Raw genomic sequence first — 21,254 nt, forward strand, 5'->3', positions numbered from 1 at the left:
GTCGATCTAGCCATGTCCGTCCGTCTGTCCGTCCGTCCGTCTGTCCGTCTGTCTGTCGAAATCACGCTAACTTTCGAAGGAGTAAAGCTAGCCGCTTGAAATTTTGCACAAATACTTCTTATTCGTGTAGGTCGGTTGAGAATCTTAATGGGCCAAATCGGTCCATGGTTTGATATAGCTGCCATATAAACCGATCTTGGGTCTTGACGTCTTGAGCTGCTAGCGGGCAAAATTCTTATCCGATTTGGCTGAAATTTTGCATGAGGTGTTTTATTATGACTTCCAACAACTGTGCTGAGGATGGTTCAAATCGGTTCATAACCTGATATAGCCGCCATATAAACCGATCTGGGGTCTTGACTTCTTGAGCCTCTAGAGGGTGCAATTATTATCCGATTTGGCTGAAATTTTGCACGTGGTGTTTTATTTTGACTTTCTACAACTGTGCTAAGTATGGTTCAAATCGTTTTATATCCGGGTATAGCTGCCATATAAACCGATCTGCGGTCTTTACTTCTTGAGCCTCTGCAGGGAGCAATTATTATCCGATTTGGTTGAAATTTTGTACAATTGCTTCTGTCAAATCGGTTTATATCCTAATACAGCTCCCCTTTAAACCGATCTCCCTATTCTACTTCTTCAGCCCCTAAAGTGCGCAATTCTTACTAGATTTGGCTGAAATTTTACACAATGATTTTTACTTTGGTCTCCAATATTCAGTTCAATTATGGTCCGAAATGAAACATAACTGTTCCAATAACATAGCAATTCTTTTCTTTTCCTTTGTTTGACTAAAAAGAGATATCGCAGCAAGAGCTCGACAAACGCGATCCATGGTGGAGGGTATATAAGATTCGGCCCGGCCGAACTTAGCTCGCTTTTACTTGTTACTTATTTTTCTATCCTCTTTAAGCTACTACTTCTTATTTAACTCGAAGTAGTATTATTCCAAGTTTTGTGTAGTCCCATGCGTTGTCATTAATGGGTTAATATAAAATCCAATTGAGTGTTAATCTCATTTTGAACATTTAAGAGCACGTGAATGCAATATTAAAAAAAAAAAGCAAAACAAAAAATGACAAACAATTTAAGACTGATTTATTACTCATCTCTAGCCAGTACCTAAATGAGACATTGATATTTACACCTTGTTGCCTGAGTAAATTAGATGCAGCTTTTAATCTGCAGTCTATGAATTGGCCATCTCCTGCTACCTGCAATTAATATGACCACTTAATTTGTTTGTATTGTATTGTCAATTATTAAAATATTCAACGGGGATTTAAATGGACAATGACAGATTTCGAGGGGCCTCATTTGCATAGTTGACACAGACTGCAAAGAGCAACGGGGGGATTGTTTTGTTTTTTGGTTTTGGTTAAATGGAGAAAGAGATGTTTTTGTATTTGCAAAACGACAGCTGGCTTGAGGTGGCTCTTACTAGGAAGGCATTTCAATGACGTATGGAAGGATGGACAGACGTACTAACACATTTCAGCACTCAAGATACTTGTGTTAAGATAATTTATCAAGTATTTTGGTTTTTTTTGTTTTTTTTTTCTTTTTTGTTTCTTTGTTCTACCCCCTTCTCATTTTGGAATACTGCTTTTTGTGTTTCTTTGCAACACAAAACAAAAGGTCATTAACATTTTAAATAATCGCTCGGAAGAAGTGGATCTTGAAGAAGGACATTACTTGGGCTGTTACTACAAAGGTCATGTGGATGGTGATGATCAATCAGCAGTGGCGGTTTCGCTTTGTCATGGTATGGTAAGTATACGCCACCCAAACAACATTCATGAAACACAAACACACACACACACAGACATATACTTATTTATTGGGCTGCGCTTGCGTCTACCAATAATAATTATCAAGAACACTCCCCTTTTATTGCCCCAAAGAACTTGAAAGAGAGAGAGAGAGAGTTGATAATTGATACGCAAGCTACAACGCCTCACACATTTTTCATCAAGGCTCATAAATATTTATGTTCATAATCATTTTTTTTTTTTATTTTGATTTTTCTTTGCATTTTTATTGATTGGCATACGATGTCATAACTTTGATGAAAAATGAAAAGACAAACAAACAAATATACTTATTTACTTTATTTTCATGTTATTGATGCTGACGCCGTGATTCGTTACTTTTGCTGCTACTGCTGTTGCTGATCTTAGACGGGTTATATCAAAACAAGTTTCGGTTCTTTGCTCATACAACCGGTGAACAATCAAACGCAAGATTCGCTGGGGCCCAATGCCTCCGCAACGTCTGACATCGTTCACAAAGTCTGGCGGCATTCACGACGCAATGCCAGACATGCTGTCTCCGCTCTTGACATCGATTTGGATGAAATAGAGCAGAGCATACTGCCCAAGTTGAGGCGCAAGAAGCGTAACTTCGAAAGCAATCAGTACACCATCGAACTGCTGGTGGCCGTCGACCGCACCATGAAGGAGTTCCACAAGGAGAATTTGACCTCGTACATACTCACCCTTATATCGATTGTGTCGAATGTCTTTGCTGACGCTACCATTGGAAATCCCATTAAAATATCGGTGGCCAATATTCTGGTATTGCAAGATTTGAAACGTCAGCGTCGCAAAAATGGTGCCTCAAATCAGACTGTCTTGGAGTCGTTCTGTTCTCAAGTAGCCTCAAATGGTTATCACTACGATACGGCGATGTTAATAACAAGGTAAGTTTAGGTGCCAGTGTTTTTGCGCCATTGAATGTCAAAAATTTGACAATCACAAGAAGTCATGAGAGGTCGACATATGCATTTTAATATTCCAGTCGTAATGACCTTGAGAATATGTTATTCCATATTGATGGCGAATAATATGAAATACGTTGCTGAACATGAGCTTTTGTTGACCAAGGTGACCAAATACTATTACGACGTTTTAATTGCAGTTATTGTAGGTTGTGTGATATGATATTTGCAGATTAAATTAATTGGCTTATTGCTCAGAGCAGTAATTAAAGTCAAAAGTATGCCCACATACAGAAATCAAATAAATCATACGCCTTATGAAACACTAACACTCATATGTCACCAGGAACTTTGGGACAAAACCAAGGTCAATGCTGAAATGTGAAACATATGATGGACAATGTATCATTGCACAGTGGGATAGACTCAAAAAAATAAACAAGTAAAAAGTCCGCCATTTGATGCTGCAAACATTTGAAATTTTGTATGGTACAAGCTGTTATCGGGATGAAAATTTACAACGACTTTGCAGCAAAAAGTGTCCATATCCGATTATTCAGTTAAAAGTTAAGCAGATTGAAAGTCAAAAAATCTGTAAAAAATTACATGAACTTTTAATACCCACCAACGAACGATGGGGGTATATTCATATTGTCATTCCATTTGCAACACATCGAAATATCCTTTTCCGACCCTATAAAGTGTATATATTATTGATCGCAGTAAAAATCTAAGACGTTCCAGCCATGTCCGTCCGTCCGTCTGTTGAAAGCACGCTACAGTCTTTAAAAATAGAGATATTGAACTGAAACTCACAGCTTCTTCTATTGTTCATATGCAGGTTAAGTTCGAAGATGGACTATATCGGACAATATTTTGATATAACCTCAATTTAGACCGATCCGCCAATTTAAGTTCTTAGACCCATAAAAGCCACATTTATTATCCGATTTTGCGGAAACTTGGAACACTCGAACACTCGATTACTTTCTTCAATTTGGCACCGATCGATCCAGATTTGGATACAGCTGCCATACAGACCGATCTCTCGATTTAATGTTTTGGGCCCATAAAAGGCGCATTTATTTTCCGATTTTGCTGAAATTTCGGACAGTGTGTTTTGTTAGGCCCTTGAACATCCCTCTTCAATTTGGCTTAGATCAGTCCAGATTTGGATATAGCTGCCATATAGACCGATCTCTCGATTTAAGGTTTTGGGCCCATAAAATTTGGGACAATAAGTTGTGTTAGGCCCTTCTACATCCCTCTTTAATTTGGTCCAGATCGGTCTAGATTTGGATAATGCTGCTAATGGGCGAACACGAAATGAGTAAGGTTGAGTGGTTTTAACGCGAGGACGACGAGTGTGAACATCATTACAGACAGTAAACTGCAATCGGTACTATTAGGATCATAAGGACTGCGAGCTCACTTACAAAAAATACAATAGGTGATTCCAGTAAAAGCATGTGTAAGTCATGTGGGAAAGATAATGAGCCGTTGGATAATTTCCTATATCATTGTCCGGCTTTCACGCCACTTAGGGAGATAATATACCAGACATGCACAAACTTAGGGGCGTGGTATTGAAAACAATTGGGAGTTTTGTTAGTAACATAGAATCCTTGTTTTAGATTTTCTTTTTCGAAGTTACTTTTAAGAATTACTGGCTTAAGTGTATGTCCATAGTGGCGTGGGGCGTATTAATATCCGCACCCTCTTTTTAACCTAACCTAGAAGAGGCACTGGTGATGTCGACAAATACATATGTCAACACGTCTCTAATGTGACTTCTTGGTACTTTAGCGTAGGAGGCCGGTTCGTTACTCTTATCGGCGAAAAGCAGCCACACTCAAAGGGCTCTTTTTACGTCCTTGTTTCGGCTTTGTCCCATTGCACTGCATACTGTTGGAAGTTCCCATAGTGGGGGTTCTTTTTTCAAAGGGTGTAGCAATGTTTTGCTCTTAGGAAGACCTGTTCCTCTTACCAGCTTCCACATAGTTGGTTGCATTATTTGATACATCCCTAGAAGCATCCTCCACTAACGTCAGAATGGCCTGCGCACTCATCTTCTACAGTTTCCTTTGATGTGCCCAAGGTAACTTTTTCGGTTCGGTTGTGAGATTAGCAGTATTATCGTTCTTTTTGCACAAACCCGTACGTCGTTGCCTGAGTTCGAAATTCCACCTGCACTTAAAATTTGGAACTCATCTCTTGGTTTTCCGTCTTTCCTCGGTTTTGAGTTTGAAGACTAGCTTCACGGATTAATATCGACTATAGGTGTGAACGCAACCAAAGGCGTGGATCTGCGATTGTTGAATCTCGACGACTCGTGGATTGGTCACGCGGCCCGTTACTGGGGTGTAGATTCATGTTTACCTAGCTTGCTTTCGAGAGTTGTCACAATTTAGTTCAAGGGGATACAAGATGAATTGGCATCTCCGCTTAAGTAGCCCGTTCTCCCCTAACCCTATCCGCCACAAGGCGCTTGTTTGTAGAATGACAATAATTTTGATGATTGTATGCCCATAAAGCCTACTTTTGGGCGTTTTGACATTCCAAGTCGATCAAGGCAAGTCCATCCTTTTTAGTAAAATCTGTAATGGTTGGTTCCCAAGACCCGGCCCGGCCAAACTAAACACATTTTTACTTGTTTAGATTATGTTTTAACTTTTTGTACCCTTGTCCCCTCTATGAAGATAGGTTGAGTTCGTGATTTCATTTTTAACATCGCAGAATATAAGTTGAAGGCCCTATGAAGGCCTATGTGTATGTGTATTTTTTATCGCCATTAAATTCTAGGACAGTCTGGCGTGCTGTTGTATAAACCGATGTCCCCATTTGTCTAATTTGTCTGACATTTTTCACTTATGACCTTCCACCCATGCCAAATATGATCCATAACGATATAAAACTATCTTTCAAGGTAAGGTCTTGCGAACCTGAATGGTACAATAACTGTTTGAATTAACTGACATTGAGCGTGTGGTGTTTGGTTATAACATAAAAGAAAATCAAAATAATCAAGGCTACAACCTCGAGCCCGCACTTCTAAGTACTCTAAGGTTTTGTTTACTCTCTTACTGAAGAACTCTACAACAATATCCTAATTCTACTGATAAAATTTGAATGCATTTATCTGTGTTTTTTTTTTTTTCATTGCAGAAATAAAATATGTCGCAAAGATCGAGAAACCAAATGTGATACTTTGGGTCTGGCAGAACTGGGAACTGTGTGCCGTAGGAAATCATGCTCTATTGTACAGGATAATGGTTTGCCAGCGGCGTTCACCATAGCTCATGAACTGGGACATATGTAAGTTGTAGTGACCAACCAAACTCTCCTCCCACAAAATATGCAGGTAATGCTATAGTCCATCTTGTGTTTCATTTAATATGCAGCTTAAACATGCCCCACGATGATGATTATCGTTGCAAACAATTCAATAAGCCTGGTGTCAAGAGACGTCGTCACATTATGTCCAGTGTTATGGAAAGAGATATTCATCCCTGGTCATGGTCGGATTGCTCTAGATACTATGTTTCGGAATTCTTTGAGTAAGTTTTGGGGAAATTGGAGAGAACAAAACGGAAAAGTAAATATGCAATTGCTTCTGGTGTTTTTACAGGAAAGAAGACATCTCTTGCCTGGAGGATACACCCACGAAATTTCTGCCCAACTATAATACCAAGCAACCTGGTCAAATTTATACCCTGGATCAACAATGTCAACTAATTCATGGCAATGAATCGGTTCACTGTCCCAATGGAGTTGACTGCAAACATTTATGGTGTAAGAGTAACACGAATTGTCATTCCAGCAATTTGCCATGGGCCGATGGTACGCCTTGCAACGATGATCGTTTCTGGTGCATGAAAGGTGAATGTGTGCCCCGTGATGGTCATAGGCCTGTGCCCATCCATGGCGGTTGGGGTACATGGAGCGAATGGAGTGCTTGCAGTTTAACCTGTGGCGGTGGTGTCCAGGAGAGTCAGCGAGAGTGTAATCAACCCTTACCACAAAATGGGGGAAAATATTGCATAGGCGCTCGCAAGAAATATCGTTCGTGTAATACTCAAAACTGCCCTCCAGGTTCAATGGATGCGCGAGAGCAGCAGTGTTATCAAATGAATGGACGACGATTTGGCATTAAGGGTATTGGACCCGATACCAAATGGATACCGAAATATGGATGTAAGTTGGCAATTTCATACAAAATTTTTAATAGAAAATAATAGCTTTGTTTGACTTAAACACAGCTCAATTTTGTTTTTTGGTGTGTAGAGTTATTTCGATTGAAGAACTTTTTTTTTTAAAAAATTGTTCAGTTCTGTATTGGCATCGTCATCTCTCACATTTATGTGTGTAATTATTAGACTTCTCGCAGGTTTCGCTCTGAGGCACGCAGCTAATGGTCCATAATGAAAATCAATCAAACAAAATTCCATATTTATGACCCAGGTTGGAATTTTTCAGTTCTATAACAAAATTACTTTAGGAATGACTTAGTTTCTATTCACTATGACAACAAAAGAGAAGGTCGAGAGGATATTGTCTTTGCCCTTATTCTACTAGCTGCAACAAGTCGACGCACAATGGTTTCCTAACGAAAAATAAAGTAATTACATCACTTTTAGACCCAGCTGTATTAATAGTGAGGTCTGAGAATTTTTCAGAAACTATGTTCATGTCGACACTATTTAAGAATATTATTTTTTAAGCTAGGTGCTCTCCAAAAAAAGGAAAATAAACGAAAATAATGACCAATGAGATGAAAATATTTTTTAAAATAGATTAAGCTTAAAATTTCATACCACAATATGATGCTGGGTCTGAATGGGATATGGCGCCATTATAGCGAGCCCCAAACAAATACGCCCCAAATTGCAAAAGGAAATATACCTAAGAAATCAGCGCCATGACAGTGGCACCAAAATAAATACACCTCAAATTAAAAAAGAAAAAATACCCCAAATTTGGGGAGCATTTGCACAATAAAAATTACTCCAAAGTATGCAAATGCACCCCACAAATTAATTGAATTTTTACCCCAATATTGGGTTCAAATTTTGGTCTAAAATTGGGGGGGAATTTCATAAAACAATTTCACTTCAGACATCAAAATTCAAAAAGATGGCAACGTTTGCATAATCACCACAAATATTTTCTTGTTGTGTACAGTGTACATTTGGGCTGAAAACTTGGATTCACTTGAGGTAAAGCTAAATCGGTCGCAATGGAAAAGGCCCCAAAAGGACAAAAATAAGCTCCAAAAGTTTTGTTGTAGTTATCCATATAATTGTTTGGGAACACATTTTTACCAAAAAAAAATCTATTTGATTGAAAATCTTCATCAATTTTAAGAAATGGCCGGAACCCCATAATTTTCAATTACTACAGTCAGTGGTTTTGTCATTTATTTTTGAAAATAGAAAATGCATCAGAGACGCAATATTTTATTAAAACTCGCAAGAATTTCTTATAAATATTTTTCAATACTTTTGGAAATGGCAAACAGCATGGCAGCCGAAATCGCTTGATTTTTGGAAAATGTCGCGATTCAAGCTATAAAATTATTTGGACAGTTTTTGGCACAGCTATTAGAGACCAAAATAAAAAAGCTCGTGCAAAATTACAGCCAAACCGGATATGACTGCACCCTCTTGAGACCCAGGAAGTCAAGATCCGAGATCGGTTTATATGGCAGCTATACCAAAACCTAGACCGATATACTCCATTTACAAACCCCACCGACCTACACAAAAAGGAGGTAATTGTAAAATTCTAAATTTCAGCGACTCGTTTACTACTTCGGAGACCACCGTAGCGCAGAGGTTAGTATGTCCACCTATGACGCTGAACGCCCGGATTGGAAACCTGGCGAGAACATCAGAAAAATAATTTTCAGCGGTGGTTATCCCCTCCTAATGCTGGCAACATTTGTGAGGTACTATGTCATGCAAAAACTTGTTCGCAAATAGTTTTTGCACAGCGGCACGTCATTTGGACTAGGCAATAAAAAAGAGGCCACTTTTCATTGAGCTTAAACTTTTATCGGAAGATGCATTTGAATCTAAACTACATTGAAATTTAGCGTGCATTCGACAGACAGAGAAAGCGAAAGGGCCTCAGATCATATGTCGAGGTGTTATAAAAGGAGTGGTTAGATTTGTTTACACCCCATCCTATGGTGGTGGTGTAAAAATATTGCAAATTTTTAAACAATTTTTTTTACTGTTATTCGAAATCACAAAAGAAAATTTTGGAAATGGAAGCAACCATCGAGGGAGAGAGCAAAGCATAAATCTTCCTAAAAATCGCATATTTTAAATATTTTGAAAACGGCAGATATCGCCGCAGGCGAAATGTAATTTCAAATGTATTTTTTTTTACAAATATTTTTGCAAATAGCAGATAGCTCTGCAGTCCTATTATACAATACTAGCATCCTGGTGGTCCGCTTTGCTATCCCTGTTTTCGATACCTCCATTTTAGTATAGGACTTTCAAAAAACTAGGTAGTAACTCAGTTTATAAGATTATGAAGTTTTGTAATAATTGCGTATAAAATTTCACATATTTGTACCCTTCTTTAAATAAAGTACCAAGTGCTACCAACAATAACAAACCATCGGAAAAATCATAAAGTCGCCCAATATATATTGTCAAGGTATAAATGAATCTAGCTCAATTCGTAAAAAATTTACCATTTTGTACGTTCTAATACCTAAATAAATGAATAAAAAATATCTTCTAGCTGCCCAATATACTCTTTCATGGTATCAATTGCATCCAAAATAGGACGTTTTCTTCCTCATGTCGGATTTTTGTCAAACTGCGATAATGTTTGTCAAATTGCTCAATTTTTGGCAGTCCCCGTTCGCTGTAGGCTAAGATAAGCTATTTCGTACTATTTTGCACTGCACTGTACGAATTTTATCATATTTCCTTCTTGTACATACATGGCAAATTTCAGACATCAAGCTCAATCCATTATGTAAAGAAAGTACCAAATAGTACCAATTTTTGTACCAAAATGTATGAATTTTAATAGATCATTTAGTCCCCAATCATATATTTTTTAGTTGTATCTATTGGGTTGCCCAACAAGTAATTATGGATTTTTCAAATAGTCGGCGTTGACAAATTTTTTCACAGCTTGTGACTCTGTAATTCCATTCTTTCTTCTGTCAGTTATCAGCTGTTACTTTTAGCTTGCTTTAGAAAAAAAGTGTAAAAAAAATATATTTTTGATTAAAGTTCATTCTAAGTTTTATTTAAAATGCATTTACTTTCTTTTAAAAAATCCGAAATTACTTTTTGGGCAACTCAATACATTCCACATTTCCTCTAGCTCCATCTGCACAGAAAATTCGCCCATTATAATTTTCATAGTTGCACTTACATGCCAAATTTCAGACCTCAAGCTTCATCTGAACAGAAATACAAAATGGTACCTGTTTTGGTACCAAAACGTAAGGGTTTTAAGTAGATCATTTAGTCCATCATTTATTTCTTTGATGTACCTACATGCCAAATTTCGGACCTCTAGTTCCATCTATAAAGAAAGTACCAATTTTGGTACTAAAACGTTCGCATTGTGAACAAATTATTTATTATTGTAAATTATTTAGTCATATATTTGCAAGTTTCACCTACATGCCAAATTCAGACCTCTAGATCCATCTGCGCAGAAATGACCAAATGTTTCCAATATTGGTACCAAAATGTACGAAGTGTAAAAAGATCATAGCCACCCATCTTATTTTTCATTTATTTCTTTGGTGTACCTACATGCCAAATTTCGGACCTTTAGTTTTGGGCTAGGCGATGATCATTCACTCAGTGAGCAATCAGTCAGTCACGCAAATCTTTTATATATATATATAGATTAACTGGTCCATAATTTTGGGGTAGGGTGACTCCTCGGAGATTGATTCCAAATTTGTATATCAGTTTCGTATTCCACTCCCAAGTACCTTTCGTTTTGGTGTGGGCGGCCCCTCTAGGACTTGACCGTAAAATTTTTATACAAGTTTCATATTATACTTCTAAATACCTTTCATTTGATACCCATATTGACCCATTCGGTAAACATGTAATTTTTGGGCATTTTTTGTGGGTGGAGCGGGAACCTTGACACTTGGGGTCATACTGTTATATCCAATATGTACTCTACTCTTAATTACCTATCATTTGATGCTCATATTGACCCCGATGGAGAGAGATATTAATACTCCTCACCGCAGGATGGGGGTATACTAACGTCGTTATTCCGCATTTAACTCATCGAAATAATAATCTGAGAGCCAATAATGTATATAATACATATATTCTGGATAGACATTCTAAGTCTATTTAGTCTTTCCTTCAGTCTGACTGTCGGTCAAAAGTACCCTTTCGAAGGAGTAAGGCTAGGTGTAGGATAGTAAAATGGCCCATGTTTTGACATAGCTCCTATATAACCGACCTCCCGATTATTCACCTTGAGCCTCTAACGAGCGGAATTTTATTCAATTTTGCTATAATTTTTTACTATGGCGTTTTCTATGACATTCAACAGATGTGTAAACTATGATCCGAATCGGTTTCAACTCCGATAAAAATTGCAAATTTTGCCCATGTGCAGTCCTATTCAAGTTCAAGCTCAATGATAAGGGGCCTCCTTTTTCTAGCCGCGTCCAAACGGAGTGCCGTAGAGCAACACCTCTTTGGAGAGAAGTTTTACATGGCATAGTACCTCACAAATGTTGCCAGCATAAGGAGGGGAAAACCACCGCTGAAAATTTTTTTTCTGATGGTCTGGTCAGGACTTAAACCCAGGCGTTAAGCGTCATAGGCGGATATGCTTATCTCTGCGCTACCTGATATTGCTCCAACTTAAGCCGAAAACTCGGTTATACTTCTTGAGCATCTAGAAAGTGAAATTATTATCCAATTTTGCTGACTATCGACAACTATGACGTTTTCTGTGACATTTAACAACCATGGACCGAATAGGTGCAAAACCTGAGATAGCTACCATGTAAACCAACCTCCCGATTATACTTCATGAGCCTCTAGAAAGCGCAGTTTTTGCCTGATTTGAATGAAATTTCCTTCTCCCATGGCGATCAAACTTGGCCCAAATCGGTCTATAATGCGATAGAGCTTCCATGTTTGGAACATATTTTCGTTTTGTTGTTGAATGGGCCAAACTTCATACCTCTAGGCTTCAATACCAATTAATGTAGAGCCTCGCAGTTTCTAGTTGTTACCTGTGATTTTAAAATGTCAAAACTAGTGAGGATTATCAAAAACACTTCTAGTGTACCGGTAGAAAAAATACGTTGCAGAATCATGCAGCAATGTTGTCAATACCATGAACAGGCGTTGTTGAAAATATTGTCAACATATGTGGACTTTGACTATACTCTGAGGAAAAACTTTAATCATCTGTAATTAATTTGTTCTCTCCATGTGGCAATAACGCATCACAAAGTACCAGATGGTAAAGGGATACAAAATCGAAATCGTTCAGAAAATCCGCAACATCTTAGCTAAAATTTCACATTTGCCCACCAAAAAAAAAGTACTTAGAAAAATACAATGATTATTTGTTAATCTCATTTCTCATTTTAACTAATTATTATTAATTTGTTTGTTTATTTGATTAATTTTGTCAACATTGCATTCCAGTATCAACAAATGACAAGTGCAATTTGTATTGCCGCGGTGAAAGTCGGAACACAGGCTATTTTCGTCTAGCCGAGAAAGTCATCGATGGCACCACATGCTCTTTTGATACATTCGACAAATGCATCAATGGTGTTTGCCGGCCGGCTGGTTGTGACAACGAACTCAATTCTATTGCCAAACTGGGTAAGTATAGGTGAACTTACACACACACTCTCACAAACATACAACAAATAAACATTCTCAGAATCTCATTATGAGAAAAACGCGAGGCAGCGATTAATAGCATTTAAGAAAAAATGCCGCAGTTTCGATTAAAAATAGAATGTCGTCTGGGAAAGCAATTCTCTAAAGTAAGCCGACACATAGTTCGATGTTACGGCACAATGCTGCAGAACATAGTACATTGGGGCCATCAAATGATTCATGACGAGTACGATTTTAGAAACCAAAAACCAGTGCTTGTTGCCATTGCCGGTATTTGGCGTTGGTGATGCTGATGTTGATACTGATGTTGATCGTTTCGGTGATGACGGATATGTTCATGTCAGTGTCACTGGCAATCATAATAAAATGAAAAGATATGAGAGATGTCTCATCCAACTTTATTTTCTTGAATATTTAGTTTGTTGTGTGAATCATGCGAGGTTAGTTCAGAAAGTTTTTGAAAAGTTTCCGGCAGGGAGTCTGTAAAAACAAAAACGAAGGACAGAAGGGTTTCAATAGCTTCTTTAGATAAAATGTTAGAAGGTTCAAGCATACCGATAGAAAAAATACGTTGCAGAATCATGCAACAATGTTGTCAATACCATGAACAGGCGTTGTTGAAAATATTATCAACATGCGTGGACGGTTTTGTGAACGATGAACGTTGTTGATATCATACACCGACCGTTATGAATATCGTTATAAAATATTATAAGCGGCAGTGAAGTAATGTGGTAAGGTCTATGTTAGCACACAAATATGGGATGGATAGAATACAGTTACTGTGCAATAGACTTTGTCAGAATATCAACGACTGTGCATAGTTTCTAACGTTTCGTTCACAAACAACTGTTGTTGATTTATGAACATTTGTGGTTGAGCTGTTAACAATTGTGTGTTGATTCACTTTTATGAAGCAAGGAAGTCATTTTGAGAACCCCGAGCTTGATTTTTAGTATTGTTGCGGAATTAAATATAGGAAAACAAGCAAATGCAATTTTAATTCGGCTGGGCCGAATCTTATTCACCCTTAACCAATGGCCATACTTAGTACAGGTATTGGAGTTCATAGAAGAATTCATCGTACGAAATTTCAAGCCGGATAAGAATTGCTGTTTTTAGAAACTTAAGATCGGTTTATATGCGAGCTTTATCATAATGATATACAATAAAATATGAACTCAATGAAAGATTAATCACAAGACAACAAAGAACAACATATGTATTGGGTTGCCCAAAAAGTAATTGCGGATTTTTCATATAGTCGGCGTTGACAAATTTTTTCACAGCTTGTGACTCTGTAATTGCATTCTTTCTTCTGTCAGTTATCAGCTGTTACTTTTAGCTTGCTTTAGAAAAAAAAGTGTAAAAAAGTATATTTTTGATTAAAGTTCATTCTAAGTTTTATTTAAAATGCATTTACTTTCTTTTAAAAAATCCGAAATTACTTTTTGGGCAACCCAATATTTCAAATCATGGATCTATATATGTTATTCACATTTGGCATGGACATTTTGCAGGATAATGCGCTCGCTAATTAAAATTTCAGCGGTATCGGGTATGGGTTTAAAAAACTCTTAATCGTTCCATTTGCTACGAAACTTAAAATTTATTGCTAAAGTTAACAAAATGTAGATTTTTCTTCAATATTACATTTACCTTTGAGCTCATTTTGCTCTATCCAATGTTGTCAACAATAAATTCCAAACAAACTTTTGTAAGGCGCGCTTTGAGCAATAGCAAATTGGACTTTTTAAATTGGTTCAGGTTGGACGAAGTAGCCGTAGGAAAATGGTCTAGGTGTTGAGATACCCATTGAGACACCTGCCCCTTGGTAAGAACCTGCCGCTTGGTATGAAAATAATGTTTCCTTAGATAGGAAATTTAACTTTAAATCCACTTTTGAAATCGTTGGGAGTTAAAGCCCCGTGCTATGCCTTGGCTGTTTACTGTAGTCTTCAGACCTTTAAAGCTATTGTTGATGTAATAGTATGTAGTGTCTTTATTATATGGGCAGAGGAAGTGTGTTCCCCGTTCAAACGTGGACACACATGCAGCGCATTGGCATCGGTCGTAGCCCAGTAAGAGTTTAGGCGGCTTCATCTGCAGAGACATAGTTTAGCAAGAACTACTCTGTCTGAGCCATGACCACTCGGACCTCAGAACTACTTTGGTTGAGCCAGATCTACTCTGGACATTCACCAGGCAGCTGTACACCGCTTTCGTTACTTTATCCCCTTGCATATTATTTAGACGATCCTTTTACACTGCTTGGTCTAGAAGATCTCTCTTATAGCGCTAATCCTCTCGCTCTGGATCATGAAGATCCAACCGGATGTCTCTGTTCACTGTATGTTGTAAAACTGGATAGTCCATACCGGCGCTAAATAGTTTACCGCTTAGCAACCAACTGTTTTGTATAACTCTACAAGGTTTATTTATCAGCACCCCAAGTACTGTGTGCATCTGAATCATGAACCTTGTTCCTACATCTGACTTTGATAAAAAAAACTGCTGTAAAGCCTATCAAATATGAGATAAAGTATTTTGGGACAGTCGATGGTCGAACACCACCTACAACTGCCGACGTACTTCCGCCGTCCATATCGTGGGGCATATCTTCAAATTGTTTGCAGCAAGATCTGTGGGGCAGACGTTTAACTTAACATATAAAGGGTGATTTTTTTGAGGTTAGGATTTTCATGCATTAGTATTTGACAGATCACGTGGGATTTCAGACATGGTGTCAAAGAGAAAGATGCTCAGTATGCTTTGACATTTCATCATGAATAGACTTACTAACGAGCAACGCTTGCAAATCATTGAATTTTATTACCAAAATCAGTGTTCGGTTCGAAATGTGTTCAAATTTTGACAAATTTTGTTCAGCGATGAGGCTCATTTCTGGTTGAATGGCTACGTAAATAAGCAAAATTGCCGCATTTGGAGTGAAGAGCAACCAGAAGCCGTTCAAGAACTGCCCATGCATCCCGAAAAATGCACTGTTTGGTGTGGTTTGTACGCTGGTGGAATCATTGGACCGTATTTTTTCAAAGATGCTGTTGGACGCAACGTTACGGTGAATGAACACATTTCGAACCGAACACTGATTTTGGTAATAAAATTCAATGATTTGCAAGCGTTGCTCGTTAGTAAGTCTATTCATGATGAAATGTCAAAGCATACTGAGCATCTTTCTCTTTGACACCATGTCTGAAATCCCACATGATCTGTCAAATACTAATGCATGAAAATCCTAACCTCAAAAAATCACCCTTTATGTCTTAACGCGAGGGTCTGAAGTCAATAACGTACAATCGTCCTGATGCGATGTCGTATGGAGGGAGCAAAATGTAGTATAGATATAGGTTAAAATAAAATAGGTTTAGGTTAGGTTGAAAGGAGGGTGCGGATATTAATCAGCCTCATGTCACTGTGTATTATACACCTAAGCCAGTAATCAGCCCTGTTATGCGCTCTAAATACTAAAGAGTAATGTCGAAAAAGAACATATAAGTCAGGAATTCTGTGCTACTAACAAAATTCCTAATTGTTGCCCATACCACGCCCTTAAGTTGGTTCATGTCGAGTATTGTGTCCCCACTCCTAAGTCCCAGTATTTGTTAGCCGCGAAAGCAGGGCAAAATCATGGGTAATGCTCCAAAATCGGTTTCAATCGCAAAATTGATTGATCGATTCAAATTTTTCATATTCAATTTAAAAAAACATTGAAATTGTTTCAATTATTTTTTTATTAAGTAAAATAATTACATTTTTTTACTTTTTAATTAAAGATTTGATCGATCCAGTGCTTGAGTTAATGTATTTTATTAACTTTTACATTGAAATTCATAATCGCAAATATAGTTAAATACGGGTCAAATCGAATAGTTTACACGAGTTACGTTGCATAAGAAATGTATTAAACGTAGTGGGTATCCAATATTCCCCATGGACACGTTCTTTTGTTGTGTTCTAATATTGTTGTGAAAATTTTATATACCAAAGTATAGTATCACTGGACGCTAATTGGAGGAATGGTAGCTCATAAAAGCCAATGAAATCTTCTTGATGCATCCTCATACCTAAGAATCCTAAATCTATAGTACTATAATCCATACAGCTGTTCTCTTGAATCTTACATTATCCCTAATGTTTTTCGATCAATCTTTTGTTGGTTTCTAAGATGATTTGTTAGGCAGCATAGGCATAATCACAGATGAGTCAACCCAAATCTACATCCGCAACAACAACGGCAGCAACATAAATACTAATTTTAAGTTTTTCCCAGATGTACACGATTATACTAAACTACAGTGCATTAATATTTCAACAACCGCCCATTTGGATTTATTAAACATTTAAACACACGTTCATATTCTAGAAAAATACAATAAAAAAAGAAACTTGGACCAAACCCCAAAAAAATTTGTCTACTCAGCATGTTAATAAATTGTATTTATTTGTGTTAATCTAAATTAGTATGGTCTCCTATACACATCCTAATGGCTGTCATTTTATTTATTTGCAGATAAGTGTGGCATTTGTGAGGGTCGCAATGACACATGCGAAGATGTTTCGGGCAATTTCTATGTCTCCGATTTGCTGAAGGTGCCAATACCCAGTGAATATTCGTTCCATGTTACCACAATACCCAAAGGTGAGTTGATCGATCCCAAAGCGGGGCGCCATTACCACAGTCAAGTCAAGAATTTGTAAACACCAAAAATTTTGTGGGGGCCAAGTAATAAATAGCAGCAGAGGGCAAGACTTGGAACTTGTTGTTGTAGCTGGCGATATCGATGTTGTCGTTGCGTCGCAGATTACGCACTCGACTATTTTTGAAACATTTTAATTGTTGTCCATATTATTAATGACTTGATTTGAGCCAATCAATGTTTTTCATCGGACCCATTCAATCACACCCACTTGCTTATGCTGTGTATGTCCGAGGAGAACAAGACGTTTGGTGAATTTATAATTTTATGGAGTCTTGTTTTCTTATTTTGTTGCTAATGTTCATTACAGAACAACATGGGGTTTACATCATTTGCATGCTAACATTAAGCCAAATGGGGGAAAAATATGTGAAAATGATTTAATAGCTCAAAGCAGTGGCATTTTAAGTACACTACACTGAGGCAAACGATTGAAAGTATTGGACGTAATTGATGAAGGAAAAATAAGTTTGTTGTTTAGAAAACTATTAATGAAGGCCACCGTGGCGCAGAGATAAGCATGTCCGTATATGACTCCAAACACCTGGGTTAAAAACCCGGCGTGAACATGGGAAATTTATTTATTTATTTACCTCAAAACTTCTCTATCAAGTGATGTCGCTATACGGCAAGCCGTTCGGATTCGGCATAAAAAAAGAGGTCGCTTATTATTGAGCTTCAACTATAATCGGACTGCACTCATTGATATGAGAAAAGTATCTCCTGTTCCTTAATGGGATATTTAGTTAGGTAATGTTTTTTAAACCAGTTCATGATATGAATGAAGCATTGGCCAAAATGATGAAGCATTGGCCAAATGATGAAGCATTGTCCAAAATACGTATACAGCCAATGAACAAATTTTGTGAAAAATATCAGCAACGTGTCAAATTTAGCTGGATACAGCGTAACCTTCTACATTTTTTAAATGAATGATATTTAACTTACACATTTTTTGATTGCAATCGCTTCCCACTGGAAAGTTTGTTTTATAGAGACCTATACTCATCTTTTTGGATAGACAAATCATAATTGATTGTATTAATATACAACGCAAGCTCCTGTTGTAGGTTAGGTTAGGTTAAAAAGAGGATGCAGATATCAATCCGCCCCAAGCCAATATGGACATACACCTAAGCCAGTAATAGGCTTGTTGTGCGCTCTAAAATCTATAAACTAACATCTAAAAAGAAAATTTTAAGTTAAGAATTCCGTGCTACTTGCAAAATCCTAAATAGTTTTCAATACCACTCCTCTAAGTTAGTTCATGTCTGGTATTGTGTCCCCACCTAAGTGCCGGTATCTATTAGACGCGAAAGCCGGGCATCATCTTCCCCGCATGCCCTGCACATTCTATCACTTGCCGCACCAATTTTATATAAGTGAGCTTGTAGTCCTATGTGTACCGTCAGCTATACTGACCTCCTTCTTACTTCCTTTTAGTAGTAGCCTCGTCTTCTCACGATCGGGGTTCCCCCCATAGGATTTTCGCCGTCCTAACGACCGTTTCGCTGTTTTAACTCGGACTGCGTCGACCCGAAAGGCGTCGGTTAATCAAGTTTATTGACGGCAGTCCTCTGGCCTTCACCGCCAAATCGTCTGCCCTTTCATTCCTCCTTACTCCGTTATGGACCGGCACCCAAACGATGCGGATTTTGCCATCCTCAGAGAAGGCGTTAATCTCCTTCTTACACTGCAAGACTGTTCGTGACCTTACCGTCCTGGTTGTTATTGCCCTTAATGCAATTTTACTGTCGGTAAGGATGTTCACACTCGACAACCTCGCGTTAGCACCACACCACTTCACGCATTCTGTAATAGCACGGATCTCCGTCTGCAGGACCGTATTATGGCCAGGCGGTCTAAAACAGATCTCAGTCCCTGGGTTCTCAATGTAGACCCCCAGGCCCACTCTGTCCTCTACCTTTGATCTATCCGTATAACATGATCTTCCAGATGGCAATACTAGGGTTCCGTCAATCCAAGACTGTGCCGATGGCATCAATGCCTCGCACTCGACTTAAAGATTCATCTATGGTATCCGATCGGAAACTTTCTCCCTTTCTTCCAGGTTTCCTATCGTCGCCTCGATTATACCGCGATGGTATGAGCTGCTCCCATCCTCAATCCATTCTGTCATCGCCTTAAGTCTCACAGCCGCAGTGGCTGCCTCACATTTAATCTGCATGTCAATGGGTCGGATATCTAGAATAGTCTCCAGTGCCCTAGTAGGCGTGATCCTCATCACACCGCCTATGCCAAGACAACATGTTCTCTGAACCTGTTGTATGGTCCTTATGTTGCACTTTTCCTCCTTCGCAGTTCACCAAACAACTGAGGCGGAAGTAAGTATTGGTATAATCACGCTCCTGTAAAGCCCGGCCCTTCTACATAGTGCACAACATCTGTCAGCCTTCTCAGTACGCTCTTGAATGTGACACTTCCAATTTAGTTCCTTGTCCAAGACCACACCTAAGTATTTGACTTTGTCAGATATCAAAATTGTTCTATTGGGGAAACGTGGTTCGATAATTGGCCCACCTTCTTCTTCCTTGTGAACAGGCATATATCAGTCTTCTCTAAGTTAACATTAAGTCCCCCGGGTATAGCCCAGTCATATGCCACATGCAAGACCCTTTCGGCCCTTCTGCATAGCTTGTTTAGATCCTTACCCCTAAGAAGTATTATAACATCGTCTGCATAGCAGACGGGTTCAAATCCCTCCTCAGTGATCATCCGTAATAGGTCATTTATGGTGGACACCCATAGAAGTTGGGATAAAATGCCCCCATGTGGCGTGCCTTATGCCACTTTCTCCCTTATATTTATGCCAACGATTGGATCAGTGTGTCGGTCCCCTCATTGTTAAAAGCCCCCGCGATGTCAATGTATACCGCCAGGTGTGTACGTTTTGGCATTGAAGGATTCTTCAATTTTTTGCACAACCTCCTGCAGGCCTCTTGTAAGAATAGAAGAAAATGCTCTAGGCAAAAAATCGGGAAGACTAAAACATCCGCGAGAAGTTCAATTTAAGAACGACATCTCGATACCTTAATCGAAGCCACCGTATTGCAGAGGTTAGCATGTCCGCATATGACGCCAAACGCCTGGTTTCGATTCCGGCGTGAACATCAGAAAAATGTTCATCTGTGGTTATCCTCTTACTAATGCTGGCTAAACTTAAAAAGGATTCCATTCTGATTGAACTTAAAATTACATCATACTGCACTCATTTATATGAGAGAAGTATCTCTTGTTCCATAATGGAAAGTTCATGGCAAATTTAGTAGTTTAGTATCTCGAAACTTGGTAGTAGAAATCGCAAAACAATTAAAGTTTGTCTTTGTTTTTCCGTTCAGAAATCGGAATGCCCAATGCAATGTCCATCATTTCCTATAAGATTCGTATTTCTCTATAAATTCTTATTCTTCTTTAAGGTTCTCTTCCTCTGTTTTCAGTGTATCATTATTTTATGCTATGCACAGCCCATCCGGTAGTTTTGTAAATACTCGTAACCATTCAGTTTTTAATGATTTAGTCATCGATAGGAAAAATGATTAGTGCTAAATTATACAGCGGCAGTAAAAACGAGTATTAACTATTGAACATTCTGAACAACAACCGTTGGTAGTTAACACTTTATTTTATTTAAGGTGTGTTCCAAAATGCGTGATTGTCATTTTAAGAAATTCTCGCTTTACGAGTATGCTCTTCGCCGTTTAATAGGATGGATTGAAAATTGAATTTAAAATTTGATTTTAATTCTATACCGCTCAGAAGGCTTATTTTCTTTCAGATTAAAAACTAAGTTTTAAATGATGGGTTTTATAAGGACTTGTTATTTGAATATCATAAAGGCAAAAGTTTTAATGGAAAATGTATATGAGTCGAAAATCCTTTGAACGCTAACGTATGACCAATTGAAGTACAAGCTGT

The 21,254-nt window shown here is 38.1% G+C and overlaps 1 protein-coding gene across 1 annotated transcript in view; it reads left to right on the forward strand.

The window, feature by feature from the left end:
• Window positions 1-21,254, forward strand: part of LOC106081477 (A disintegrin and metalloproteinase with thrombospondin motifs 9) — a 410,411-nt gene that overhangs the window by 361,977 nt on the left and 27,180 nt on the right. The window contains exons 6-12 of the mRNA XM_013243452.2: window positions 1,639-1,770; window positions 2,181-2,701; window positions 5,885-6,034; window positions 6,121-6,276; window positions 6,348-6,913; window positions 12,397-12,579; window positions 17,132-17,260. Coding sequence (XP_013098906.2) covers window positions 1,639-1,770; window positions 2,181-2,701; window positions 5,885-6,034; window positions 6,121-6,276; window positions 6,348-6,913; window positions 12,397-12,579; window positions 17,132-17,260 — 1,837 coding nt within the window. The remainder of the gene's footprint in view (window positions 1-1,638; window positions 1,771-2,180; window positions 2,702-5,884; window positions 6,035-6,120; window positions 6,277-6,347; window positions 6,914-12,396; window positions 12,580-17,131; window positions 17,261-21,254) is intronic.

This window comes from Stomoxys calcitrans, chromosome 2 (genome assembly GCF_963082655.1).
Source record: "Stomoxys calcitrans chromosome 2, idStoCalc2.1, whole genome shotgun sequence".
Lineage (NCBI taxonomy): Eukaryota > Metazoa > Arthropoda > Insecta > Diptera > Muscidae > Stomoxys > Stomoxys calcitrans.